Raw genomic sequence first — 25,295 nt, 5'->3', positions numbered from 1 at the left:
TCTCTCTCTGTCTCTCTCTCTCTCTCTCTCTCTCTCTGTCTCTCTCTCTCTGTCTCTCTGTCTCTCTCTCTCCCTCTCTCTCTCTCTGTCTCTGTCTCTCTGTCTCTCTGTCTCTGTCTCTGTCTCTCTGTCTCTCTCTCTCTCTGTCTCTGTCTCTGTCTCTCTGTCTCTGTCTCTGTCTCTCTGTCTCTCTCTCTCTCTCTGTCTCTCTCTCTCTCTCTCTCTCTCTCTCTCTCTCTTTCTCTCTCTCTCTCCCTTTTGCCTGAAGACAGAGATGTAGGTCTCAGGTATTCCCCTGCACCGTGCTTGTCTGCCTGCTGGCATGCTCCCCAGCATGATGATAACGACTAACCCTCTGAAACTCTAAGCAAGTTCCCAGTTAAATGTTTTCTATTATAATAGTTGCCTGGTCATGGTATCTCTTTATAGCAATAAGACTCCAAGACAGTAATATAGAATATTTGCAATAGGATACATATTACGATTATCCATAAACTACCAAAAATCTCTGAGAATATATTGGAATTACTTAATTTTTTAATTCTTCCAAATGCTCCTGAGAATCAAATCCAAGACTTCTAACATGCTAAGCCAGCATTCTACCTCTGAGCTCTACGTCAGTCCCACACTTATTTATTCATTATCTGATAACTGAATTATCACTTAATTATCCTAAGAAAATTTTACAAGATAAAGAATCTTATTGAGAATCATTTTCAAGCCCATGATTCCTGGAACGTCTTCAGTTATACCCATGCTTGACTTTAGATTTTATACAGTCAATGCAAAATAAGTTATTTTGTTCCCCCAAACAATAAGTGAGTATTCTAATCATGATTCACCACTTGGTCGGTCATCCTCTGACAGATCAGTCATCACCAACAGCATCAGACGCTAACACCATCGGGCAATATCCCTCATCTATGTTATCAGATTATCGAGACAGGGATGACACATTTTCAGGAAAATGCCATTTAATTCAAATTAGCATTTTTAAATGTATGAGCTTATTCTATCATAAGGAGCTAAGAAAGAACAACCGAACTCCATCTTCAGCCATGCATCTCAAGAGTATTTTTTTACCAACATTTCTACAAATTAAAGCCAAACTTTATGTGTACGCAATGCACAGATCTGGTGGACAACTCAACTGATTTTTACATATAGATGCATCAGCACTCAGATGAGGATATGAAACTTGTCGAGTACTCTGAAAGTTTCTTGGTAGCCCAAACCAGTTACAGCGCCCATAAAGGTCTATTCTTACATCTCATTTCCCAATTTGCTATACCTTTTCTTGAATTTCACATAAACAGAATATACCAAATGTATTCTGATGTATGATTTTTTTCCATTAAACAGCAAGTCTGTGAAAATCACACATATTGTCCCATGTAGCAGCCAACTGCTCTTTCATTTACAATGACAATTGGTATTACACTGTGTGGTTATATTGAAGTGTTTATCCATTCTAAAATTGATATATACATCTGGATTGCTCCCAGCTGTGCACTATTCTGAGAAGAGCTGCTATGGATAGTCTTACATGTGTCCTTTTGTTCTTATAAGCACTTGTTTAATTGGGCTTTTTCATCTTAATAGTATTTTAATGAAGTCAATTTTATACAGCATTAGTGTCCAAACAGCAATTAAACTAAATAATCTATGATAACCATATAAAAGAATATACTGACACTTTTAAAAGACTTCTTTTATAAGATTTTAATAACCATGTACAATAGTAATTCAGTCATACCTTTAGACTATAAAAACTTCTAAATGTGTATGGGCTCTATGCATATTCATATATACACACAAATATATACGTTTAAGGTACCATATATTCAACACATATTTTCTTTCCCTTCTAGGTATACAAGATGTCTCTATCTCCTAACTGTCCTTCTACCTAGGCACTGCCTCTGAGTTCTGGTTTATGCATCTTTCCATATATTTTTTTGCAAAAATTATGGAATACCAAGAAATAAGCTTAATTAAGTCTTGGAGTTTAGGGCTTGTTATGGGTGTCTCTTCTCTGAGTACTACAAATAAATTATTTTCTAAAATTACTATGCTTTATATCACTGCCATATGCTTCATACACGCACATAAACACACACCACACACAAGCACCTACTTTACACACACAAACACATACATACACACAAACATACACCATACAGACATAAACACACACACAAATTGTGAAAGTAGCTTATCCTTCAATTTTTGTGAACAACTGAGACACACCTTGAAAGTATTACTTTATTTTCTTGACCCTCTCCAAATAAAATATATATTGGAAAGCCCTACTTTTTTAAACTAATTACACATAAAAGCCAGCAATTATTCACTGGACTACGCTTTCAAGACCCAAGTAAGATCAAGGTAAATACAGGAGAAAGTCCTGACCTTTACGAATGACAACCTCCCCACATTTCAAAGGTTGACTGACAACACTGATGTGAGTATCCCTCCACAAGGCTATTCCTCAGCTCACATTCATCATCCTGCCGAGAGTTAGTTTATGAGGGGAATCTTCCGATTTTAGCTCAGACACATCTGGCTCGCAAATGAGGCACCACACCCTCCGTCATTGTGAAATCCTCACCACAGCCTGGATGATGAGATCTTGTGTTTATTAGTAAAGATGTTAGAGCCAGTAAGTTGCAATGCTATTTTGAGGGGAGACATCTCAGATGTGGCTTCGTGGTGCTGAGGAACTACTGGGTTAAATCCACCTCTAAGCGCAGAGGAAGCGGTGTTAGCTTTGTTTTAGATCTGACTTTGCCTGTAGTCATGGAGAAGATTATTTCAGCTGACTTTGCTGTTAGAGAAGAGCTAACTTTTCCAACTTGGGCTACTGCTTCATTTATTTATTTTTTCTTATTTGACTGAGTTCTTCTTAACTTCCATAAGGTGTATTTAGAACTCTTGCTTTTAAAAAACACACCATAAATATGAATTGCTTTTTAAAATCTCTGACGATAACTGGGATTAGTAACAACTTTCTCTTTTGTCTAACATATACAGTCTCACTTGCTTCCAAAAATAAACAAATACTTTAAGGCCAATTTATTATTACTATTGATAATAACCTTTGATTAGAACCAACAAAATAACTGATTCATAGAGTTCATGCTGAGGACACTTTGCCTTTCTGATGATTCAATCCACTGCCCTGAAGGAGCCTGGACAAGGCTGACAAGCATCTTGGAAGAAAATTAAGTACGTTCCCAGAAAAGCAGATGAATTCATGATTCCTCTCTTTTCACTTTCAAAAAACATATTCTTCATCAGCGACTCTTCCAATTCAACCTCACAAAATGACTTTGGTCCTCTATAACTTGGGTACTACTTCCCCTACAACTGGTCAAACTAACATCCTGATGTCTTCAGGAGAAGATAGAATTACTGGGGTTGAATTCCTCCTCAAAGTGCCCAATCTGAAACTGGTCCTGGAGAAGCAACCATGTGAGTGTAAAATGAAGGTCATGCCACAAAATTGACTACTCAGATTTAACATCCATGACACAAGGAGGGGAGCAGGGAGAGTAGGAATTGTTCAGGACTAAAAGTTGTACAGAAATAGAATGATGACAATTGTCGTGTGACTCGTAGTTTTCATCTGACTTCTAAATGGAAAAAGAAAACTGTGGCAGACATTGTACAAACTATTGGAACGTAAGGTTGTGTTATAAATTAAATGATACAGTACTGAAGCGGAATGTCTTTAGTATGAGAATTGTATTGTGATGAAGCAGAATCTCTGTGTTCTTCAGAGGTACACACTGAAGTATCTGAAGTAAGGCACCCCGAACAGCGCTCTGGGTTGAGCTACCCCAAATACAACAATTATTTATTTAGCTTGTTATTCTATTTAGACTAGGCTCATCTGGGTGGTCTTCTGCGTTGGCTAGGCTTCCTTCTGTGTTTCTGATCAGACACAGTGGCTCTGTTTCTGGAGATGGGTTGTGTTTGCTCAGTAACTGGAGTTCAGAGGAGGCTAAATCCCTGGTTAATCCAACCATAGATTATTAGCGTGGAAGAAGCAAAACATACACACACACACACACACACACAGAGAGATGGAGACAGAGACAGAGACAGAGACACATAGAGACAGACAGAGACAGACAGAGACAGAAAGACAGAGACAGAGAATTACTGAAGCCTAACTGTGGAACTCACTCTTCGCTCCACTAGTCATAGTAAATTCCTAGGTCAGTGTGAGGTTAAGGATGATGCTCCCACCTTGTACAGGAAGGATTGCCAAGTTGCTTCATAAAAGGCCTTGATTCAATGTGTGGGGAGGGGAGTCACTACAGGCAGGATGCAATTTTTTTCAGAGGTTTGAAATTCTCCAAAGCACCAAAAACTGTGGTGAGACTCACAAAAGAGTGTGCACTACAATTCAATGTGTACAAACGTTTCAGTAGACAAATCAAGGCATGCTGATGAAAATCAGATACTAGTAAAGCTTCAGGGCTTGATTCCGGAGGGTCGAGTATTTACTTTCTGGATCGGAGCCGTAAGAATTCCAAGCTACACACCAAGAACAGACACACTTTTCTCTATAAGAGCCATGTAAAGAAATTCACTGTGAAAAGTAGGAAGAACATTAGCTGTCAGGGTCTTGTTGAGGTACTGGCTTGAAGCCCCTGTACAGTGCTGAAGGTATCTATCTATCCTGTTGACCTCATTTGTAAACAGGCATCTCTACTCTGAAATTAGACTGTAACTCAGTGGTACGCTTTCTTTTGGACCCAATCTTTTTCAGAAATCTGAGAATGACGTGTATGATATATAACCTAAGTCCTAACTAGGAAGTGCCTTCCCCCTTCAGCTATAACATGTCACTGGTTTATTTTGCTTTCCAGAATTTATGCCGAAACAGTTATAACGAAGCAAAAGCAATGAAAAGGACTCTATGGTTCAGGTAAGAGGTTTAAGGACTAGTTATGTGAAGAAGCCAATGGAGGAACGGAACCTAGTAGATTTTAACTTTACACCAGAAATATGACAAAGCGGGCCTCCCACTAAGGAAGAATCATCTCAAACTATGCAGTAACCCAATTTGTCACTGCTCTGCTCTGGTTTTCCAGAGTCCTGACTTCCTCCGACAAAAGTACTCCATGCTCTCTTGGAGTCCTGTGTATTGTGGCCTTTGTGGGTAAAGCCGAGAGAGCCACGGGTGTCTCCTGAGTGTTCACACCGTGTGTGTGTGTGTGTGTGTGTGTGTGTGTGTGTGTGTGTGTGTGTGTGTGAGTGTGTGTGATGGACTGCTGGGAAGCAGAGGCCCTAGAGGCCCAGGTGTCCAGCAAACCCAGCAGCTGCTTACAGGGGTGGGGCCCCTGGGAGTGCCGCAGATGGTGTGATTTTCTCACTTCAGAGTGCTCTGCCCCCTTCTCAGTTCAAAGGAGAAACGCAATGGAACAACATTTCAGTTGTTTTGTTTGTGTTTCCTTGAGGGCTTTGAGTGTACTCCTAAGGCTTATTTGAACTGCGATTTCCAGAAGTTTTGTGTAAGTTGTGTTCTTTGCTTAGCTATTTAAATATCCTCTACCATGTGTCTTCAGAACCAGAGGAGCAAAGCAGGCTCTGCCTTTGTGGGTAGAGCATGGAGTACTTCATCTAACAGAGTCACCGGTATATTAATCTTGTCCTACATGTGGAGGTGACAGCTGAGCATCACAGCGGTCCTACAGGAGACCTTAGCCCAACTTGACAGATGAGGAGACTGAGACTCTGAGAGGTAGAGTCCCACTAGTAGGTAGAGGCCACTGAACTCCTTAGAGGCACCTAAGCCTAAATGAGACACAACAGTCACCCACGACAGCAGCAGTCAAAGAAAGCCATAAGACCCACTGTGTTTTATTTAACACCTTTTGTTTGAGATCTTTATATGACTGCTTTATCACTAAAACAGTGAGGCTGCATATATTACAAGAACCTTATGGGGGGTGGGGAGACCAAAATGATTGCTACTGAGTCTTCTAAAGAGAAAGCAAGTCATCTTCCTCTTTGAGAACCTTGCTGCTTGCTACTTAGCCAAGGTTGCCCAAGCATCAATAACAAACTCCAAAGTGGTAATGACTTAACACATTAAAAAGAGTTTACTTTATATCACACCATAGTTCCAGGGTATCCTTCAGCAACCGTGGGGTTGGGTAAAGCATCTGGACCAAAGATCCAGGTTAATAGTGCTCTATGTGCTGGGCAGGAATGTGTAACCAACTGACAAAGGAAAAGAGGACCCCCACCAAGACTACATCTGGAAAGGGCACTGAGATAGCCTCTAACCATCTCCTATCGGTCAGACCAATGTCACATGACTACCTGTACCTAAGTGCAAAGAACATTGAGGAATGACATCAATATGCACTGATGAAGAAGGGAAACACGTAACAGCCTCCACCGCAGAGGAGGAGCTTTGACTCCTCTGAGCTGTTTTAAAGCCTGTATAAAATGCGCACATTGATATGTTTTGCTCAGTTGGGCACTTATCTTTCTGACATATGTGCTAAGCATGCAAACATGAATTGCTATGGTATCATTAAGTTTGCCTGAAAATCATCTTAGGAAGTGTGTGAGAATTCAGTAGTACCTCCTTGTCCCCCAGCGGGCGCCAAAACTGCAGGCGTTGCCAAATAATACATTCTATGTTCACTTCTTTACACACATTCCCGTGTAAAAGTGCAAGTTTATAAAGTTGGACAAGTATAACAATATACTGTAAAAAACATCACATGAATATCGTCTCTCAAACTATTTAATTTTACCTTACTCACCCTTTCTGAGATGAGCCAGATGATACTGTCCCTACCTAGTGAGATGAAGTCAGGTCAGAGACAAGGGTACTCTGACATAGTGTGAGGCTGCTTCTAGTATAACCAAACACAAACCCTGGGATATCGTGAGAGTGAATCTGCTAACCAAGTAGCTATTATGGAGCAGTGGTGGCACATGCCTTTAAACACAACAGCACTCATTCATGGCCTCAGGAGGTAATGACAGGAGGATCTCTGTGAGTTCAAGGCCAGTCTGGTCTACAGCATGAGTTTTGGGACAGCCAGGGGTACACAGAGAAACTCTGCTTGTGGGGAGAGGGGATTTAAAAAAAAACTGAGCAATCCAAGAAGCTACTATGTTACTGATGGCAAGCAGAACATACTGAGTCAGTATATTGGATGAAAATATGATCTGTCACAGCTAGGATGGAGTAGAACATTCAGAGATCTCATCATGCTGCTCAGAATCGCCTACAATTTGAAAACCCTTAAATATTTACTTCTAATTTAACGTTTTACTAATATTTTCAGACTATAGCTGACCTGAGATTACTTCAACTACAGAAAACAAAGCACAGACAAGAGAACTACTGTTTAGGTGACAAAACTGCTGTGACTTTTGCTGAAGTTTGTTGAGGGTTTATTATTTACTCTTCCCCTTTGTTTTGCATATATACATATACAATGTATATACCATACTAGCCTTTAGTAAAATTTAATGTCAAAACCTCTAACTTTCTACCATAAAAGACCACAAAGAAACCATGGTGTTATCAGTGATAACGACAGGTACTGTGGCTTGATTTCTTTTTCTTTCTTTCAATATCCCAGAGGTTGTTGTGCTAAGTGAAGCAAGCCAGTCCTAGAAAGGTATCTATTCCACTAAAGGAAAAGGAGTCCCTTTAGAGATATGGAAGGAAATGCAGGTTGGTTTTTTGTAAAATTGACATGAAGTAGGGTCTAGACAGAGGGAATGTCAGTTGATAAACTGCCTTCAACAGACTGGCCTACAAAGAAGACTAGGGTATTTTCTTGATAAGTGATTGATGTGAGATAGGCCCAGCCCACTGTGGGTAGTGCTACCCTTGGGCAGGTGGTCCTGTGTTGCGTAAGAAAGTAGACTTCATAAGCCATGGACAGTAACCCAGTAAGCAGCTCTCCTCCATGGCCTTTGTTTCAACTGCTGCATTGCGTTTCCTGTCCTGTCTTTTTGCCACAATAGACCGAGCTATAAAGTTGTATAAGCCCTTTCCTCCTTAAGATGCTTTTGGTCATGTGGTGTATCACAGCAATAGAAAACCTAGCTAGGATAGACATTGATGCTAGTGAGGAGTGAGGCCTTCCTCAAATAATCAGATGAAGACAATTCCTCGCAGCTGCTTGCATTTTGGTTATTGTAGTCATGCTGACAACCAAAATTATTCATCAGAAGTTACAAAAGTCCACTCTTTGTCAATCAGTGTCCTTACTTTTAACTGCTCACACCCTCAGAGCCTGAGCCTTGAATTTTCATTGTAATTCAACCAACCTTATACTGAAGGCTTGGGCTTGATTTTCAACAACTTGAGTCTTATGGCCACTGGGCAGAAGATCCTCTTCCAGGGCACACTTAGAAACTTTTAGGCTGTTTATGTGCATCTGAGGCCAGTTAATTTTATCACAAACTCATCCCTTTGCCTTTGTCACAGGATGCTGGAAGCAACCAGCTAGCATCAGGATGCTCCTCCCCCACACAATTATAAAAAGCTTTAAGCATAGTCACTAAACTCCTTGCTCCTTACAAGGGGTTAATACAGATCATCAAGTGTGTTTACCTCAATAGCTTCTTTAAATACATGAGATACAGAAGGGAAAGGTTAGTGTTTAATAATACCATGTTTGTGTGCCAAGTTGACAAGAAGGACTTTAGTTGTGTTGGTCAACTTTGTGTCAACTTGACACAAGCCAGGATCATCTGAGAAGAGGGAACTTCACTTGAGAAAATGCCTACAGCGGATGAGCCTGTGGGTATACGTCTCTATGGAATCTTCTTAATTGCTAATTGGTAAAGTGGGGCCCAGATCGCTGTGGATAGTACCATCCCTGAGAAGGTGAACCTGTGATATAGTTAGCTAAGTAAGCCAGAGCAAGCCAGTAAGCAGCACTCCTCCATGGCCTCGGCCTCAGTTCCGCCTTGAGTTCCTGCCCTGCCTTCCCTTCTTTATGTGAGCCACAAAGAAGAAATCAACTCTATTCCCCGAGTTGCTTTGGCTGTGGGTCTTATCACAGGAATAGAAGCCCAACTAGGACAAAGGGTAAGAAAGGATAACAAAAGGATTAAATATAACTAAAGTATATTATGTGTGTACAAATGTCTTGATAAGGTCCCTTGCTTTGTATAAGTAATACACTGATAAAAAACATGAACATTACTCTGTGTAAGACCTGTATTCAATCCTAAAAATATTAGTGATAATCAGGAAGATGTCCCTGTGAAGATTGTAAATGTCTTGAGGGGTAATGATAGTTGTGAACATCATAAGATCATGTGTATTTAAGTAAAAGGTTATTTCTCACTTGAACCAAGTCAAGTGCAGAAATTTCTAGTTCAATGGCTCTCTTGTGAACCACAATCTACCTAAGGTGTCCTATCTCTTAGACCTGCCATGGTGAAAGAGAAGGCAGCGTACATGTCGGTAATCACTCAGGAGTCTTAGAACTAACAGGGCTCTACACTCCTGCTTGGATCTAAATGTGGCTGGAAAATGTCTTCTAGCTGTGAGTTTGGGAAGAAGGAAACACGATTCTAGGGCTGAGTGGGTTCTGAAATGGTCTTCCACAAAGTTATCCCAATCCAAGTCTGCTGGGAATACAGACAGACTAACAGATGCATTCTCCTGGAGTAGACAGCTAGTGGTAAGACATGAATGCAGGACCTTGGAGATTCTTGAAGGACGTAGGATTGTTTTCAAATTTTTGTCAGCTACTGGGCAGTGATTGCAGAAATGTGCTTGAAACACAGTTTGTTGATGCATTATACACAGGGCTCGCTTTTCATAGAACATGAAAGAAAGCCAATGTTCTCCAAGCCCTCCAAAGCCGGGTGTTGCTGGCAGCTTTGTTTGGAGAATGCAACCCGTGTATGCTCACCAGAGTACAAATTCGTGCAAAATTTGGATCACCCAGACTGAAGAAGGGACGGCAGTAGCATCCATTCACACATTTGCCCAACATCTCAGAAAGACTCCTGACCCAAAACCAAGTCACATCTTAGAAATTTTAATCTTTAAATCTCCATTTATAATTTTATAAAATCCATTTTCTTTACAAGAGTTTCTTTCCAGTTTTTTTTTCTTCCCTTGAGTCATTTTTTTTCCCTTAGGAGAAAAAAATGTAACTTTTGGATGAGAGAAAGTGCACTTGAGACTCACATGTGGAGACTGTGTGAGAAAAAAAAAATATGACGGAATGAATACAGCATCCCTTCTGCCCTAACCCAGACCAGCCTGCCTTTGGCGACAGGAGTAATTTGTCCACAGCACCACCTGGAAAGGCCAGCAATGCCGCCATCCTTACACTATGTACAGCTACAGGACTCTCGTTTGCCACCTTAATTTATACATTCCACCTGTGTGCTGATTCTGCTGCCTGCTGCCCTTAAGTGATTCTAATTAGAAAACACACAGGGGAATCCTTATGGGATTCCAAAGCTGCTAGGATCCCCTTTGATCTCCCATCTGAACCACCAGGGTTTATTGTTTCAATTTCTTCCCTCAGCGCTCCGGTTGACAATTATTGGTTATTTTAGAGCCTGGAGATAGCAATGGGATGCCAGGCAGCCTTGCAGTCGACAGCAAGCACTCCGCCAGGGCTGGGGGAACCTCACTCCTAAAAGAAAAGGAAAAGATGCCATCGTGCCCTGTATAAATAGCCGCACTTCGTGCCCTTTATAAACAGTTTGTTAATGAGCTTGCTGGCTTTGGCTAGAATTTTAAGGCAGATATTCCCAGCATTTTCAAAGAGGCAGATAACCGGATACAAACAGATGCAAACAGCATCCTGAACCACAGCTAGTTAAATTTTGCAAAACTGCTGCGGCGACCCAAGGAACGTTTGGAGTGGCGAAAGAATTAGTCTTGAGGATCCCAAAGTAAACATTTACGCTCTAAAGGTAGTTTAAGAATCTCCTATCCGTTTCTAGTGGTCATGGAAAGCGGCAAAGAAGAGAAGATCAGCGTCCCGGTAGGAAAGTTTCATTTATTTAGTTTCATTCACCCAAGAAGACTCTTAAGGGTTTATCCTATGGTCCTGGGGGCCGGGTGAGAAATGGAAATGTGTGACAAGAGCTGTGGGAACGTGTGCTCACGCTTGACTAGGGCTGGGCTCACCAGGAGGGAAGGGCAGGGCTGGCGCTGGGGAGAAAGGAGGCGGAGGGAACACAGTATAAAAGTCTCCAGCTTAACAGAGCGCCTGCCACTTGGAGCCACTTCGGGAAGGCGGGAGCCTGAGCCACGCCGCCGGGTCTGTCCCTGCTCACTCTAGCGTCGGAAACAAGAATCCCGCGCTCTCCCGGCCCATCGCCTAGCCGTTCCGTCCGTCAGCGGCATCCCTTGCAAGGCATGAATCGTTCGCTGGAGCCCGAGGCTGCAGCGCAGTCATGAGGCGGTGGCACAGTAGCAGCGGCTGCGTTTCGGCAGCCCCCAAGTCCCCTCCAGGCGCGGCGCCCCCGGGATGAGCCGCCCCAGACTCCAGCCTGCCAAGCTGAGTTACCCAACGCCCCGCTGACGTCCGAGCGCCTCCACCGTGCACACCGCGTCCCTTGCAGCCTCCCACGCGACACCTGCGCGCTTAAGTAGACGCGCGCGCGGACTGAATCCAACTCACCCACCTTTCCGGCTTTCCAGGGCGCTGCGGGCCAGCGATCTGCGGTACCCAGTTCTCAGCGAGCCCAGAGCCCATCAGCTAGTGTCAAGACCCTTGTGGACGAGCAGAAATTCTGCCACTCCCCCAAGCCCGCCTGCTCAAAGCCAGGGCGCAAAGTGGCGTTGTAGACACCTGGTTTGTCGGGGCCCCTCAGTTCTCCACTCCAACAACTCCAGCTCTACTTTGCCCATAAACTTTTCTCAGGTGGCCCAGGCGCTCGCCACTTGCCCGCAGCCCGGAGCACTAGTGCGAGCAGAGGGCTAGCCCCTCCGCCACAGCGACCTCGGAAGCGCACACTTAGCACAGCCGAGAAGGCGGACACAGGCGCCGGCGGGGCGCCCCCAGTTATCCTCAAACGGTGACAACCTCGGTGACCCGGAGCCAACCCATCCGGGGACTTGGTGTGCGGGGCTACGAGGCTGGCGGCCCAGAGGAGCTCGGCGTGAGAAAGGTGGTGGCCCTGAGGGTGAGTGGCTCGGGGCAGCGGGGGCGGGGGAGCCGAGAGTGGAGGTAACTCCGGGCTGCCATTGAAGCCCTCCTCCTCCTTCTCCTCCTCCACCTCTTCCCCGCGCTCCTCTGGCGGCGGCTCCCGCTCCAGCTGCGGCACCGCGGCCACATCTGGGGCGCCCATGTGCGCTCGGGGGCTCGGCTGCGCCCGCCCCGCCGCCGCCCCCACAGCTCCCTGCCCGCAGGGTGGACCCTGGCCTGGCCTGGGTCTCGGACAGCCCCGCGTCCCCACCGCCGCCACCTCCGGACAGCTCCTGGGATTGCTCGGCCACCGGCTTGGACGTCCCCGGCCCCGCGGTGGCTCCGCTGTGGTGTGGGGGCGGCGGTGGCGGCTGCTCCTGTTCCCCGGGCCCCGCGCGCCCGGCCGAGCCCAGAGGCAGCCCTGCGGGCCCGGGGAGCGGGGCCCCGACGGGGGCCGAGGCGGGAGCAGCGCAGCCGGGCTCTGGGGCTCCGACTCCTCCTCCCCCGGCGCCGCCGCCGCCTCCACCGCCGCCTCCACCGCCCGCCGCACGGGGTCCTAAAGCCGCGCGACTCAAGAGGATGGTGCGCTTGGCCGCCGAACTGCTCCTGCTGCTGGGGCTACTGCTGCTCACGCTGCACATCACGGTTCTGCGCGGATCCGGAGCCGCCGACCGGCCAGACGCGGCCGCGGGCAACGTCAGCGGGTCTCAGTTGCAGGTGAGTGCGCCGCCGGAGGGGGCGTGCGTGATTGCGGGAAGCTGGGGGCCAGGAGGCGGGTCCTTCGTTCCACATAAGAGCACTTGTGCCTAGGCGACTCTGCTAAGTCAGAAGTGCTGGGCTAGATGATGGGGGGCGGGTAGCCATGTGTGGAGACCAGGCCGGGTACCTAAAGCACTCCTCAGATCTGTTACTGGCCAGGCACCAGGAATGGTGTTAGGCTTGGGATGTGCCGGCGGCCTGCTGCAGGATGCTTTTGCTTCTGGGTGCTTTCAGAGATTGAGTAGCGTGTCTGGAGGCAAGGAAGGCTAGAGGTGAGGTGACACGACACAAAGAGGCCTTATGAGATAAATCTCCAAACTGTATTTAGGAGAAAGAATTCTGATGGTTGCGCAAGCAGTGTCAGAGGTCAAGACATAATTTCTGGAGTATAGCCAGACACCCCAACCTTGTGTGCGCGATCCCTTCACCTTCTGTGCCCCCTTTGTACCATGCAAAAGTCATAGTCAAGGCACCTATGGAGATTTGGTCTGGAGTTGAGACTTTTAAACTTGTAGCAGAGACTTCTTCCCAGTGACCATTTCCTTCTATTGGTTCCTCTAGTAATAAGTTCCATTGATCCATTCAATTCCAAAACAGGGGAAGAGTCGAGGCCTGGGGGCATATATCGGGCCTTGAAATACACTGAATAAAGGTTGCCCGCATGGGTTTTTCTGCTATGGCTTTGGAAAGTCCTTCTCGTGGCGCGAAGGACGACAGGTGCAAACCTGGAGAACGAATAGAAGTGAGCTTGGTTTTTCTTCCGGGCACAGCCGGGAGTCTCCAGTCCCCAAAGAAATCAAGTCAGGCCTACTAAAACTATTCACTCTGCAATGCCGATATTTTTACATCTTTATGCCTTTTAATTTTTTTTTGGGGGGGGGAAACAAGCTATTGTTGAGAGGAACAGTTATTTAAACAGCTCTATAGCGGGTATTTACCACAGCGCTGTTTTAAGAGTGTTACAGGATTTAACTCATTTATTCTCACCATAACCATCATAACAAGACTATTAATCTCTCTGCCTTACAGATTATGATGTTGAGGTACAGAGAGATTAAGAAACTTGTTAGAATCCACACGTTCCCACTTGTTGGTTTATTATACCAAGCAAGGTGACCCTTACGGATGCAAGCCATGCCTGCGAAAATACATACCTCAAACTTAAATGTTCTTGGACCCTTCTAAAAACACTCTGATTTTGTAGGAGCCTCTCACATTACCCTTTGAATAAACCTGTCCAGTGACAGATATTTCCTCATGCCAAACACTTGAAGGAATAATTCCTAATATCTCTAAGACTGCTGGAAATCGTATTTTATATGTAATGCTTTCTTTCCTAGTAAACCCATGAAAGGCTGTAAAGATGATGTTCTATGGAAAAGTAAATTTGGCAGATTTCTTTACGAGGTGCTTGCTATCATTAGAATAATCTCCAATTGGCCTTTCCCACCCCGACAGTAAGTTAATGAGAGAAGCAGCTGGTGGAATTGGATAGGAATCACAGAGGGCTTTTGCTGAAGAATAGCCCCCTCAAAGGCAGAAAACATGGGTGATTTAGAAAGAGTTTTATCCTAGGAATATCTGGGGTCCTAAATAGCTGCTAATCCGGTAGCTTCAGGTTATCTGGCTACGGTGTTCGGTTACGGTGAGCACCCAAAGCTGGCTTTTAACCAAGCCCCAGTGATGACTTTAACAGCTTCGTTTGTAACTTCATACTTTTTTGTAATTTCTCCTTATAAAAGTTTTATATTCTTCCTGACCAGAGTTATTTCTTGGGCTCAAGGCAGTATGATTCAAATGGACAGGGCCAACTAAACCTGGAAAAGACATTTGTCTGCTGCCTGCCGGATGCAAAAGAATGCATTTGCTAGCAGCAGGTGTATTTGAAGACAAAACTGTGACTTCTGGATTCCTTTCTGTTGTCTGCACATTTTAAAATTCAGTCTTAAACCCCATCTAAATCATTTGACTCATATGCTGCCAAAGTCCTTCTCAGTGATCAGAAGCTCAGTGGATACCATATATTATGAAACAGGTACTTGTGAGTTTGCCTCAACTACACTGTGTTTTGGAATTATTGAAAATGAGACACACCTTTATTTAAGATTTGGTGACGTGCATGGATATCCAATAAATGCGCTCAAAATACAAGAGCTGAAGATTTACTGAGTGTCTTTTACATATGGCAGGCAATACACCTAGCACATCGCATGTATTAACTTCTCTACGCTCCAAGAAAAGAATCTTAAGACCTAGTTACTGCCATCATCCTATTGCCAAGTGGAGAAACTGACTTAGGGAGCTCTAAAGCTGAAGAGGTAAAAGGTCCCTGAATTCGTTTTTCTTAGTTTATAGTGTAGTGTACACCTTATATTTTCTATATTGTATTTCAAATTATGTATTAGTATTCCAAGTTCTTGGTAAACTCATAAAACTGGTTACATTTCCAGATGCACATTTATAGTCTTGCTGTGTCAGCTACCAATACATACGTGTATATGTAGGGCATCTGTACTTATATCGATATGTAAACACGCTTAAGAATCATTAACAAGATTTCTTTGATAGTTCCAAGGAACTCTTGGAAACTGAATTTTGGGTTGTTTTGTTTTGTTTTGCTTTTTCCTTTGTGGCTGTTCCATCGCTACTGGTATGCTGCCATAAAGTAAAAATAAAGTGATTTGAGCACATAATATCACTCTGTTGGTTAGTGGATCATAAAACATTCAGTAAGAAAGTCTCAGCTGTCAGCACTAGCTGTATAAAAATTCATGGAACTGCCAAATATTTTGACTTTTGACTGACATCTTATATTTTGCTGGCATAACTTTCTTTTGTGCTGGTCAGAGACTCTGATTGTTCATACACCTTTAATTAAATTATATGAGAAAAATTATATAATAAAAGCACTCTAGAAGACAGAACATTTCAAAATACAGGCTCCACAGACCATAACAATTCTAATCAAAATAATGCTATCTCCTTTTAAAACTGAATTCTCGTGTACCTTCTAATAAATCTCACTCAAATTTAAAATCGTGATTTTTTTTTGGTAATAAAACCTGACCTCATTAAAGCAGTGAGATTGAAGAAGGTTAATAAAATGCCAAACTGGGTACCTTTACAATAACACAAAAGGAAACTGAACTCTGAACTTCAGTGAAAAGATTTTGTCCTGGATCTGTCATCTTGATGAACAAGCATGCTGCCTCTTCATTCGCCTGTTACCTTCAATAGAACAGTGTAGCTTCGTGTACTCCCTGTTTTACCTGGGCCATACAGCACCAGAAGAAAAACCACTGTTCTATGGAGTGAAATCCTCACAGGGACTCCAGGCGATTGACAGTCATCTCTTTATCCTTGGTGGATTCATTCCAAGACCTTGGTGAATGCCCAAAACCTCAGATAGTGCCAAACCCTGAAACACCGTTTCTCTTCTACAAACACTATCATAAAGAACAAAAACTTTCAATAAGATAGATTTCATCACTGTGTGCCATTTAAAGCCTACAGATTAGCCATTTCTGAACTAGTCTATTTAGTATTATTTGATTGCTGCTAACTAAAACGAAGGAAGTGAAATGACAAAGAAGGACTGTGTCCATTCCACAGAGGAGGATGTGGAGAACTGGAGAGCTTGAAGTAACTTGGTCAAAGCTACACAGCTGGGGATGGAGAAGGGCGGGCCCAGGACTTGGACCCAGACAGGCTGACTGTAGAGTCCAAGCTCTTGTTCCCGTCTGTCAACAAGATTCCTCCAGCTTTGATTCAGTTAATAGGCATTTATGTTTCTTGCTTCCCAACTTGCCTGCCCACTTTCCAGTCAAGCAGTCACTCTCATCACTGGAACCCTTTATAAGTAATGGATAATTGTCCCACTTCCCTACTGGGGCATCACAAACCGCGCCACAATTTAGTGGCTTACGTGCATCCAGAGTTTTATTTGCTCATGAGTTTGTAGGGCAGCATCTAGCCCGGGGCTCAGTTGGGCGGGTTCTTCTGTTCATTGCCTCTTAAATTATTCCTGTATTTAAGCCCTCTGTTTGGATAATGTGGATGAGGTAGTGTTAATGACCTCATTCATAAGTCTGATGGTGGTTGCTCATTATGGCCTACCTGTTTTCTCCGCATCCCCTCTCACCTTTATCTCCACACGACAGGCCCAGAGCAGTAAGCAAATAAAAGCAGGTCTAAGACCCTTTTATACACTTTCACATCTTGGGATCAGCTCTGCTTCTCACGTACCGAATATAGATTCTGGTTCTAGCGAGGAGGAGCCGCCAAGTTACATTACAACGGCCTGTGTGAATCTGAAGGGAATCTTGCAAATACGATATTGATCTTTTTGTTTTATGGGCTTCGTAAATGTCTTGGCCAAGTTGCTTTGTTTATGCAACTTTTGGCCATGTAGTAGCTGGCTGCCTTAAATGTATTCAATTCCCAATCTTTTCCCTAAGGACCTTTTGTTAAAGATTGTAAAAATCTTTAAAATACATTCTGTTCAAATATGTTTGTAGTTAAACTACTCTAGAATAGCAGTCTACTTTGAAGTTATTTCTGGGTTTTAAATATGTAACTATCTTTTTCTGCTCCCGGGAATAACCAGTTAGTTATCTTATCAAACTTGTTAAATGCTCTACTTTGTTAGATACTGCTCCACTATGATTTTCACATATATAAGTCTGTTTCGTCACATCTCTTCATGTACATATATTACTGTGTTTGTGTATTGTAGTTATGTGGTATGTTTTAGTAGGACTAATCTATTGATATCCTGTTTTGTTTAAAGTATATGGGTCACTGACATAACTCAGCAGGTAAAGGCTCTTGCCACCAAGCATGAGGATCTCTGAGGGTATTAGTTTACCTCAGACACTCACATTTTGGAAGATGAAAACCAGCTCCCCATAAATTGCCCTCTAACCTTCAAAAGTACACTGTGGTGTGTGAGTTCACACACACACACACATACACACACACCACTCACATACACACTTTCACAATGCTTTCTCTCTCTCTCTCTCTCTCTCTCACACACACACATCAATCAATTGATGTTAAAAACAATTCTTGAAAATTTATATTAAGTATATCCCAGTGAACTTTATAGAGTTGTTTTGCTTTAAATTACTAAAATTTTAACAAAATTAATTTTACTTGTCTTACTGCTGTTACCTCTCCCATTAGGACAGAGGTATCTGTGTCTTGATAAAGATTTTATGTTTATTTTTATCGACATTGATTTTTTTAATTGAAATTTTTTTCAAGCAATATATTCTCTGACTGATTTCCCTTCCTGTATCCTCCCCACCCTACCACCCACTCATTCATTTAACTCTGCCACATCTTTCTCTCTCTCTCTCTTTAGGAAACAAAAAGGCAAAAAAAAAAGGTTCAGTTTTTAACATCTTTGTTCTATAGATTATTTTCTAGGTCAGAATGCTTTTGAGACTGGTATTAGTTTTTGTTATGCTCATCAGTTTTGTTCTGGAATCTAGAAAAACAACACTTAGCAATACCTGCTTACAATACCTGGCCCTTAGTGTGTTTATGGATACTGATATTGCATTTTGGTAGTATCTTTACACACTCATGGCAAAGATTCAATTTTCCTTCATTTTTTCACTAGCACTTTAAATAATAAAAATTGAATGTCCAGAAAAATAATGTTAGAACACTCTTAACATCCTCTGTTGCTGCTACCTCCTTGATTGGAATCTCTGGCTCATATTCTGGGTGATTCCACTGTTTATGGCCTATTTAAATTATGGAATATTTCTTTAGTTGGTTGTAGTAAATTATGTTTCTGAGAAAAATCATACATTCTCAACTGAATTTTAATTTTAATACTATAAGGTTTATGCATAATTAGGCATTTACACCTTTTCTATGTTCTTTGTAGTATATATTTACATATATAGTACCTAATGTCTTATATAATAAGACCTATAATAAGAGTGTTGGTTGTATTATATAAGCCTCCATACCTTGATTTTTCTGATCATTCCTGAAGCAAAATCACTATGGTCTGACCCTGACATTGTTCCTTTTTCTCTTCTCATTACTATAATTCTGTACATTTTTAACTTTACATTTCTAGAACCCATAGTGTCTTTGGGGTGTTGTAGTTTTATTGAGGTGAAATTTCTCATTAATCTCTTTTATTGCATGTATATTTAAATGTTTTTGGTTTTTAAGTTGTTTCTCTAAATCCATTTTGGGTTTTTTTTTGGGGGGGGACATTGATTTGTGTAGAGTTGTCAACCTTTACTTTCAATTTTTTTCTGTTTTAAATTTTTTTATTATCTAATATTGGTGAGCTATGCCTCAGTTTTCTTTATCTATGAGATCAAGGAATTAACCATTTATAATTACTTTATTACTGGTAAATTTGAAGATATATTTTCCATAGTGTTTGCTGTTTTTTAAATTTCTGGTTGTTTCTTTGCACCCACCATCAGTTTATCTGTGTGACTCTAGCAAGAGAGCTAACCTCTCTAGAGCTAGTGTCTAACCTAGTGTCATTTAGAGGACTAGCAAAGCACTTTGGTAATTTCCTTCTGGTCATAATCTCAAAATTATATTTGTCTTTGGGATAGAAGGATGTTCTGAGAATTATTATTATAACAATATAATTATTGTTATTAAAGAAGATTATTAAAAAGATTGGAACTCAAGATTTGGCCTTCAAATTTTTTTATTTTGCTTGCTTTCTCTCAAATTATGGAAGCAATGTGTCCTAGTCCTATTACTTTAAAACTCTTATAAGCATACTTTTGCTCACACGTTCCTATCAATGCTTAAAATCAGTTAGTACTTGTAACTTACATTCCCCTATGAAACAGGATTCTGACTCCTTTTCTGTCTTGTCTGTAGGTTGTCTCTAGATTTTTTTTAAATTATATTTGTTGAACTTTTATTTAGTATTGGAATTTTCCTTCTTTTTTCTTTTCCCTTTTGCCTTTTTATTATGCCTGGTGATCAGTGCTTACCAGTTTTATTATGTTCTCGAGAATTATTTTGCTTTAATGGTGAAATGTCTTTAATTCTTTATCTGCTGCCTTATACATCTCATATTTTCATTTTTATGTTGCTGAATACATTCTTTTAAAAGTGTTTTTATAAACAACTTATCAACTACAAAAGTCTGCAAGAGCTTACATTTTCAGACACCTTTATTTGGTTCTTATATGCAATGCCAATTTGGCAGCTAGCTGAGTTATATTGTTTACTCTCAGAAGTTTGAAGATATTATTTACTTTAATACTCTATTTCATGTTTCACGGGTAATTTTAATAGCATTTCTTAGCGTCTGACTTTTGGAATATATTAGGAAAGGATTCTAGCACTGTAATGAATCCCCAGCCCACTGAAAAACAAAGTTGAAACTTTTAAGGTTTTTCTCTTTAATGTTCATCGATTTCATCAGGTTGTGCTTAGATTCAAGGATTGGCTCTGAGTCTTTGTCAGCATATGGTATAGATACCCTTTCCATGCGAAGCCCCAAGCTTATGCTCTGCTCAGAAAATTTCCTGGTTTATGTCCAGTATCCATGTACTGTTCTTCTGGGACTCTCATCCAAGGGTGAAGCTAACATCAAGAGTTCAAGGTCTGTCTTCTGTATCTCCTTAACCTCCCGTTCTCTTACCTTTGTTTTGAAAACATGTCTGGCTGCGTCTTCTTAGGTGATTTATCCAGCAGCTGCTCATACCTGAGCTGCCATAGTATCTGCCGGGTACAGATGTCACATCCAGGCACTCTGAACCCCAGGACTGAATGAAGCAATGCTTTCGTTCTGGTCCTTGGGCTCTCCCCAAAGTCTACAGCCCCTTCTCATCTTACTTCATCCTCTCCCACCTCTACACTTCCTTTCTCTTTGTTTTCCTTCCATCCCCATTCTTTCTGTTGTTTTCCCTCTCCCCTTTCCTTTCGCTCTAAACTCAAAAAGTCTTTTTTTTTAAAGTATGATTTACATCCAATATAGTGGACAAATTCCAAGAATTCAAGGTATTTTTGGTAGGTATATGTGACCACAAAGCTGCCATCAAAAATAGCATTCCCTGTCACCCTAGAAGACTTCCAAATGACTGTACCTTAGTAAACAGATGATCTCCTGATGCCCACCACGACAGATTAGCTTTGCCTGTCAGAGTGCTCACACACACAGAACTGTACAGTGTACATTTTTCTATGTGTTTGTTAACTTTTACTTAATGTACTACTTTTGAGATTCTTTGAAAAAAAGTGTCTCAGTAGACTTGCCTTCTTTAGTACTGCTTGATAGTCCATCGTGCAGTCATTCCATGATTTTGTTTATCCACTCTCCATCAGTAGATATTTGGAGAGTTTCCAAATCCTTTTATAGTGTAGGTAAGATCATGTTACTACCACAGCTCCTTTCATAAACAAATGTTTTCATTTTTGTGAGTAGATAGCTAGTAATTAAAATTAAACTGTTCTTGACACTCTTAAAGAAATTTTTTTTCAAGGACAACGTTTTCCGAAGCCTGTTCTTCTATATTCTCAACTCTGAAATATTTCACTTTCGATTGGTTGTCATTGTATTATGTCTACTAGAAGCCTGCTCCCCTCCCAGGTGATTTTCCTATTTCTTATGACATCTCCTCATAATTTAAAGAGGAAAAGAGGTAAACACAGTTGCTTGGTTGGTTAGGTTGAACTGAAACACTATACTTTTATTTCTTTTACTTTTTAGAACAAAATCTCTACTATTTATGCAGCTCTTAATCATTTCCTTCTAGCCATGATCAAAAAGTATATTGATCTTTGGAATAGAAGATATCCTGAGAATTGTCTGTAATTAAATTAGATTACATTGGGGTGTGAAACCTCTAAATGAACATCAAACATCTTCTGTGTCATTCAGATATTTTGAATCCTCATCTTCGACACATTCTTATTTTTATATGCCTTTAGGTCCCTTGAACTATAATGTAATTCCACGTTCATTTTTTATCTCCCCAGTGTTCATAGGTAAGTTGTAGTGGGAGGCTTCTTGTTCATTCCGACCAAAAATAATCACACAGAAACTATATTCTTTGCAATACTGTATGGCCAATAGCTTAATCACATTTTCTTCCTAGCTCTTATATTCTAAACTAAGCCATCTCCATTAATCTGTGCATCACCACAAAGTCGTGGTCTACGGGCAAAGTTTCAGGGGGCTTCCGTGGAGGCGTCTGTCTCCTGTGGTGGCTCCATGGCTTCTCCCTGACTCTGCCTTCTTTCTCCCAGCATTCAGTTTAGGTTTCCCACCTAGCTCTACTCTGCCCTATCACAGGCCAAAGTGGTTTCTTTATTCATTAACTAATAAAAACAACACATATACAGAAGGACTTCCTACATCAGTAGGTACCTGCTCTCTAAGAATTGTTACATATAGGTTTGAAGATCATTGTGTAACATTCCTCTCTCTGCTCCAATTTCAGTTATCTGTCTCTTTAACATATTTCCTTTGAGCTTGTTTTATGATATTTTAGTGCTTTCTTTGGTTCTATTTTTCCTCTCAGCTTCTAAGATCACTCTTCTCTTCAACTAACCCCTGGTTCAGCATTTTGTAACCTGGATTGGTCGTGACAAAGTCCATTTCTTTAATGACAGTAAAGAATCTATCAGGATTCTCTAGAACAGAAGTTCTCACCATATGACTCATGACCCCTTTTGGTGGTGGTCAGGAGGGTCAGATAACCCTTAGTCCCCTAAGACTATTGGAAAACGCAGATATTTAGATTACAAATCAAAAGAGTAACAAAATTATGGTAGCAATGAAAATAAACTTATTGTTAAGGTCACCACAGCATGAGGAACTGTATTAAAGGGTCACAGCATGAGGAAGGTTGAGAACCACTGCTTTAGAGGAACAAAACTGATAGAATGAAATACACATATAAATATATATGTATATCATACATATATATACATACATATATATAATAAATCCCACCTCAAGTGATCCAAGTAATTAAAAATTGCTCAGAGGTGTGTCCAGCTGATTGGGTTTTTAGTTTATCCCAGATGTCATCAAGCTGACAACCAAGAAAAACCATCACATTCCCCCCCACTCTTTTGTCCCAAAACAGATTATTTCACTATCATGAAAGTAATTGATTTCTAGACATTTTTTGTGCCCCTTTGTGATATCTAGAAAGTTCTAAGCTGTCACTGACTGTCCTTCTATCACTATAGATTCATTTCATATTTCCTGGATTCTTTGTGAGTGCATTCATATGCATGCTACGGCTTCTTTACTCGTGCAATGAATTTGACAACTATACTTGTTCCTTTTCACTGCCAGTTAGTATTCCATTGTTTGGCTCTGTGCACAGTATGCAAATTAATTGGCCCACTGAAAAACATTTAAGTTGTTTCCTATTTGGGAACCTTAAAATGGAAATACTGTTAACATTTCTATAAATATGCTTTCATTTCTGTTGGGCATATATTTAGGAGGAAAAAATGGTTGGGTTATATGGATGCTGCATGTTTAAATTATTAATAAATCATGGCAATTTTTTAATGCACTTGCCTAATGTTCTTAGAATCCACAACAACCCTGTAACACTTTGGAAGAACTTCACAGAGTTTGGATGTTGAATTCCAGAAAGGTATTTTCCTCAATTAAAATATCAGTGTTTGACCTCTGATGTGTTGTATGAATCCGAGGGAGAGGAAAAAAGAGAAACCCTGCATCCTTGGAAAGAGCTTTCCTTTCCTTTTAGGACAACCAAAGTACAAAATCCCATATGGCTCAGTTACCTAGGTAACATAATGACAGTGATGTGGTGGTCCCTGTAGAGTGAGGATGGGGAACAAATGGTGGGTGCTGGACCAGAAAACAGATCAGAAATGTGGCCAAACTTCCTGTGTGCTTGCTACTGTCTAATGTGCCATCCCCATCAACCTTCCTACTTCCTGTCTGACAGTTGAGAAAACTAGGGAGGGCTTTCTATCTCAACTGAGTTGGGACTTAAAGTCCAATATGGGTTGTGAATGTAGAATGAATGCTAACCAGATTGATTACTATGAAGCTTTAAATTCCCAGAAGCAGAAATAATAAGAATTTAAAGACAGATGATCACAAAAGACAGACTAAGGAAATATTAACATGGATTCATCTGGCCGAGATGCCTGTTAGATCAGCCTGAAGTGTGTCAGCCTCCCATAACAGTCATGGCCCAAAAGCCCACAGGAGAAACCCAGGATGACTTTGTAGCCCTTGTACCCAGAATGCTGTGGACCAGCAGCACTATCATCTCCTTGTGTACATCCCAGAATCACTGAATCAGAACCTGCCTTTGACAAGGTCCAGGCTTACTCACAGGATTAATTACACATAAAACTTAGTAACCTATACCAATTAGTAGGCATCTGTACCTTCATTGGCGAGTGGGTCAGCTAGAATTCAGATCTGGGCATGTATGCCAACAAATCCTGGCTTGGGCTTACATTTGCACCATGAATCTTCCACTTCTCTGGGTCCAGTTGGATTCTTACTAAACCTTTATCTCCTGGTGATAAGAATGTACAGAAAGACAAAAATAGGCAGGCGTGTGGAACACAATTTAGCCCCTTGATTGAGCTAAATTAATATCCAATCAACCAAATCAAGTCACAGGGTCACACAGAGTTGCCAAAGAGTGGCTAATTCCTGTTGTTTCTTAAGAGTATGCCCTAAGCAAAAGCATTTGCTCCTGTATCCCATTCAGTAAAAGTGAACAAAATAACTACATCCCTGGGAATTTATAATGCTGTAATGACTTTCATGCCACGTAGTAAAGTTTTAGAACATAGGTGGTACTACAGAGAATTCTGTGACCCTAGAAAATTCGCATCAAGTCTCCGAACTTCATTTTTTTCATTGGGAAACAGAGAACTCTATTATGTGAACTTCGCTTTCAAAGCTGATGGTGGTAATAATGGTGATACAAAAACTAACACAAAGCACTTACTGTGGCAGGCATTACTGGTTGGTATTTATTGTGTGCTTCCTCCTATATTCCCCTAATTTCCCATGAAAACTGTCCCCATTTTGTAGTAGAAGAAACTGAGGATGGTCATTGTTATGACATCAAGATTTCCCAGTATGTTCTTGTGAGTACTTCGTGCAAAGGGAAACACTTTGTAGAACCGATATGGTCCAGGCTGGTCTGTGTAGCTGTCTTCATAAGCTTCATGTCCGTGCTGATGCTTTTGCTGTCTCCTGTGGGATAAAAAGGGACGAAACAAAGAAATGTCTCTTTCTGCCACATGGACGCAAGGAAAATAAGTTCCAGTGAGCCCAGACATCTTCCAAGGCTGTATAGTAACGCTGCTCGGTGTAGCTTTGGAGCCAGAGTGAGGTGGAAGAGAAGTATA

General features: G+C 41.6%; 1 protein-coding gene across 1 annotated transcript in view; it reads left to right on the top strand.

Moving 5' to 3' along the window:
- Nucleotides 1-12,615: 12,615 nt before the first annotated feature.
- Nucleotides 12,616-25,295, top strand: part of Ism1 (isthmin 1) — a 72,842-nt gene continuing 60,162 nt past the window's right edge. Inside the window, exon 1 of the mRNA XM_050134315.1 lies at nucleotides 12,616-12,878. Within this exon, the coding sequence (XP_049990272.1) occupies nucleotides 12,741-12,878 (138 nt within the window). The 5' untranslated portion in view covers nucleotides 12,616-12,740. The remainder of the gene's footprint in view (nucleotides 12,879-25,295) is intronic.

The sequence above is a fragment of the Alexandromys fortis genome, unplaced genomic scaffold, assembly GCF_014885135.2.
Source record: "Alexandromys fortis isolate MF-2015 unplaced genomic scaffold, M_Fortis_MF-2015_v1.1 scaffold_6, whole genome shotgun sequence".
Taxonomy (NCBI): Eukaryota; Metazoa; Chordata; class Mammalia; order Rodentia; family Cricetidae; genus Alexandromys; species Alexandromys fortis.
This window is presented reverse-complemented; position numbering and strand designations above follow the sequence as displayed.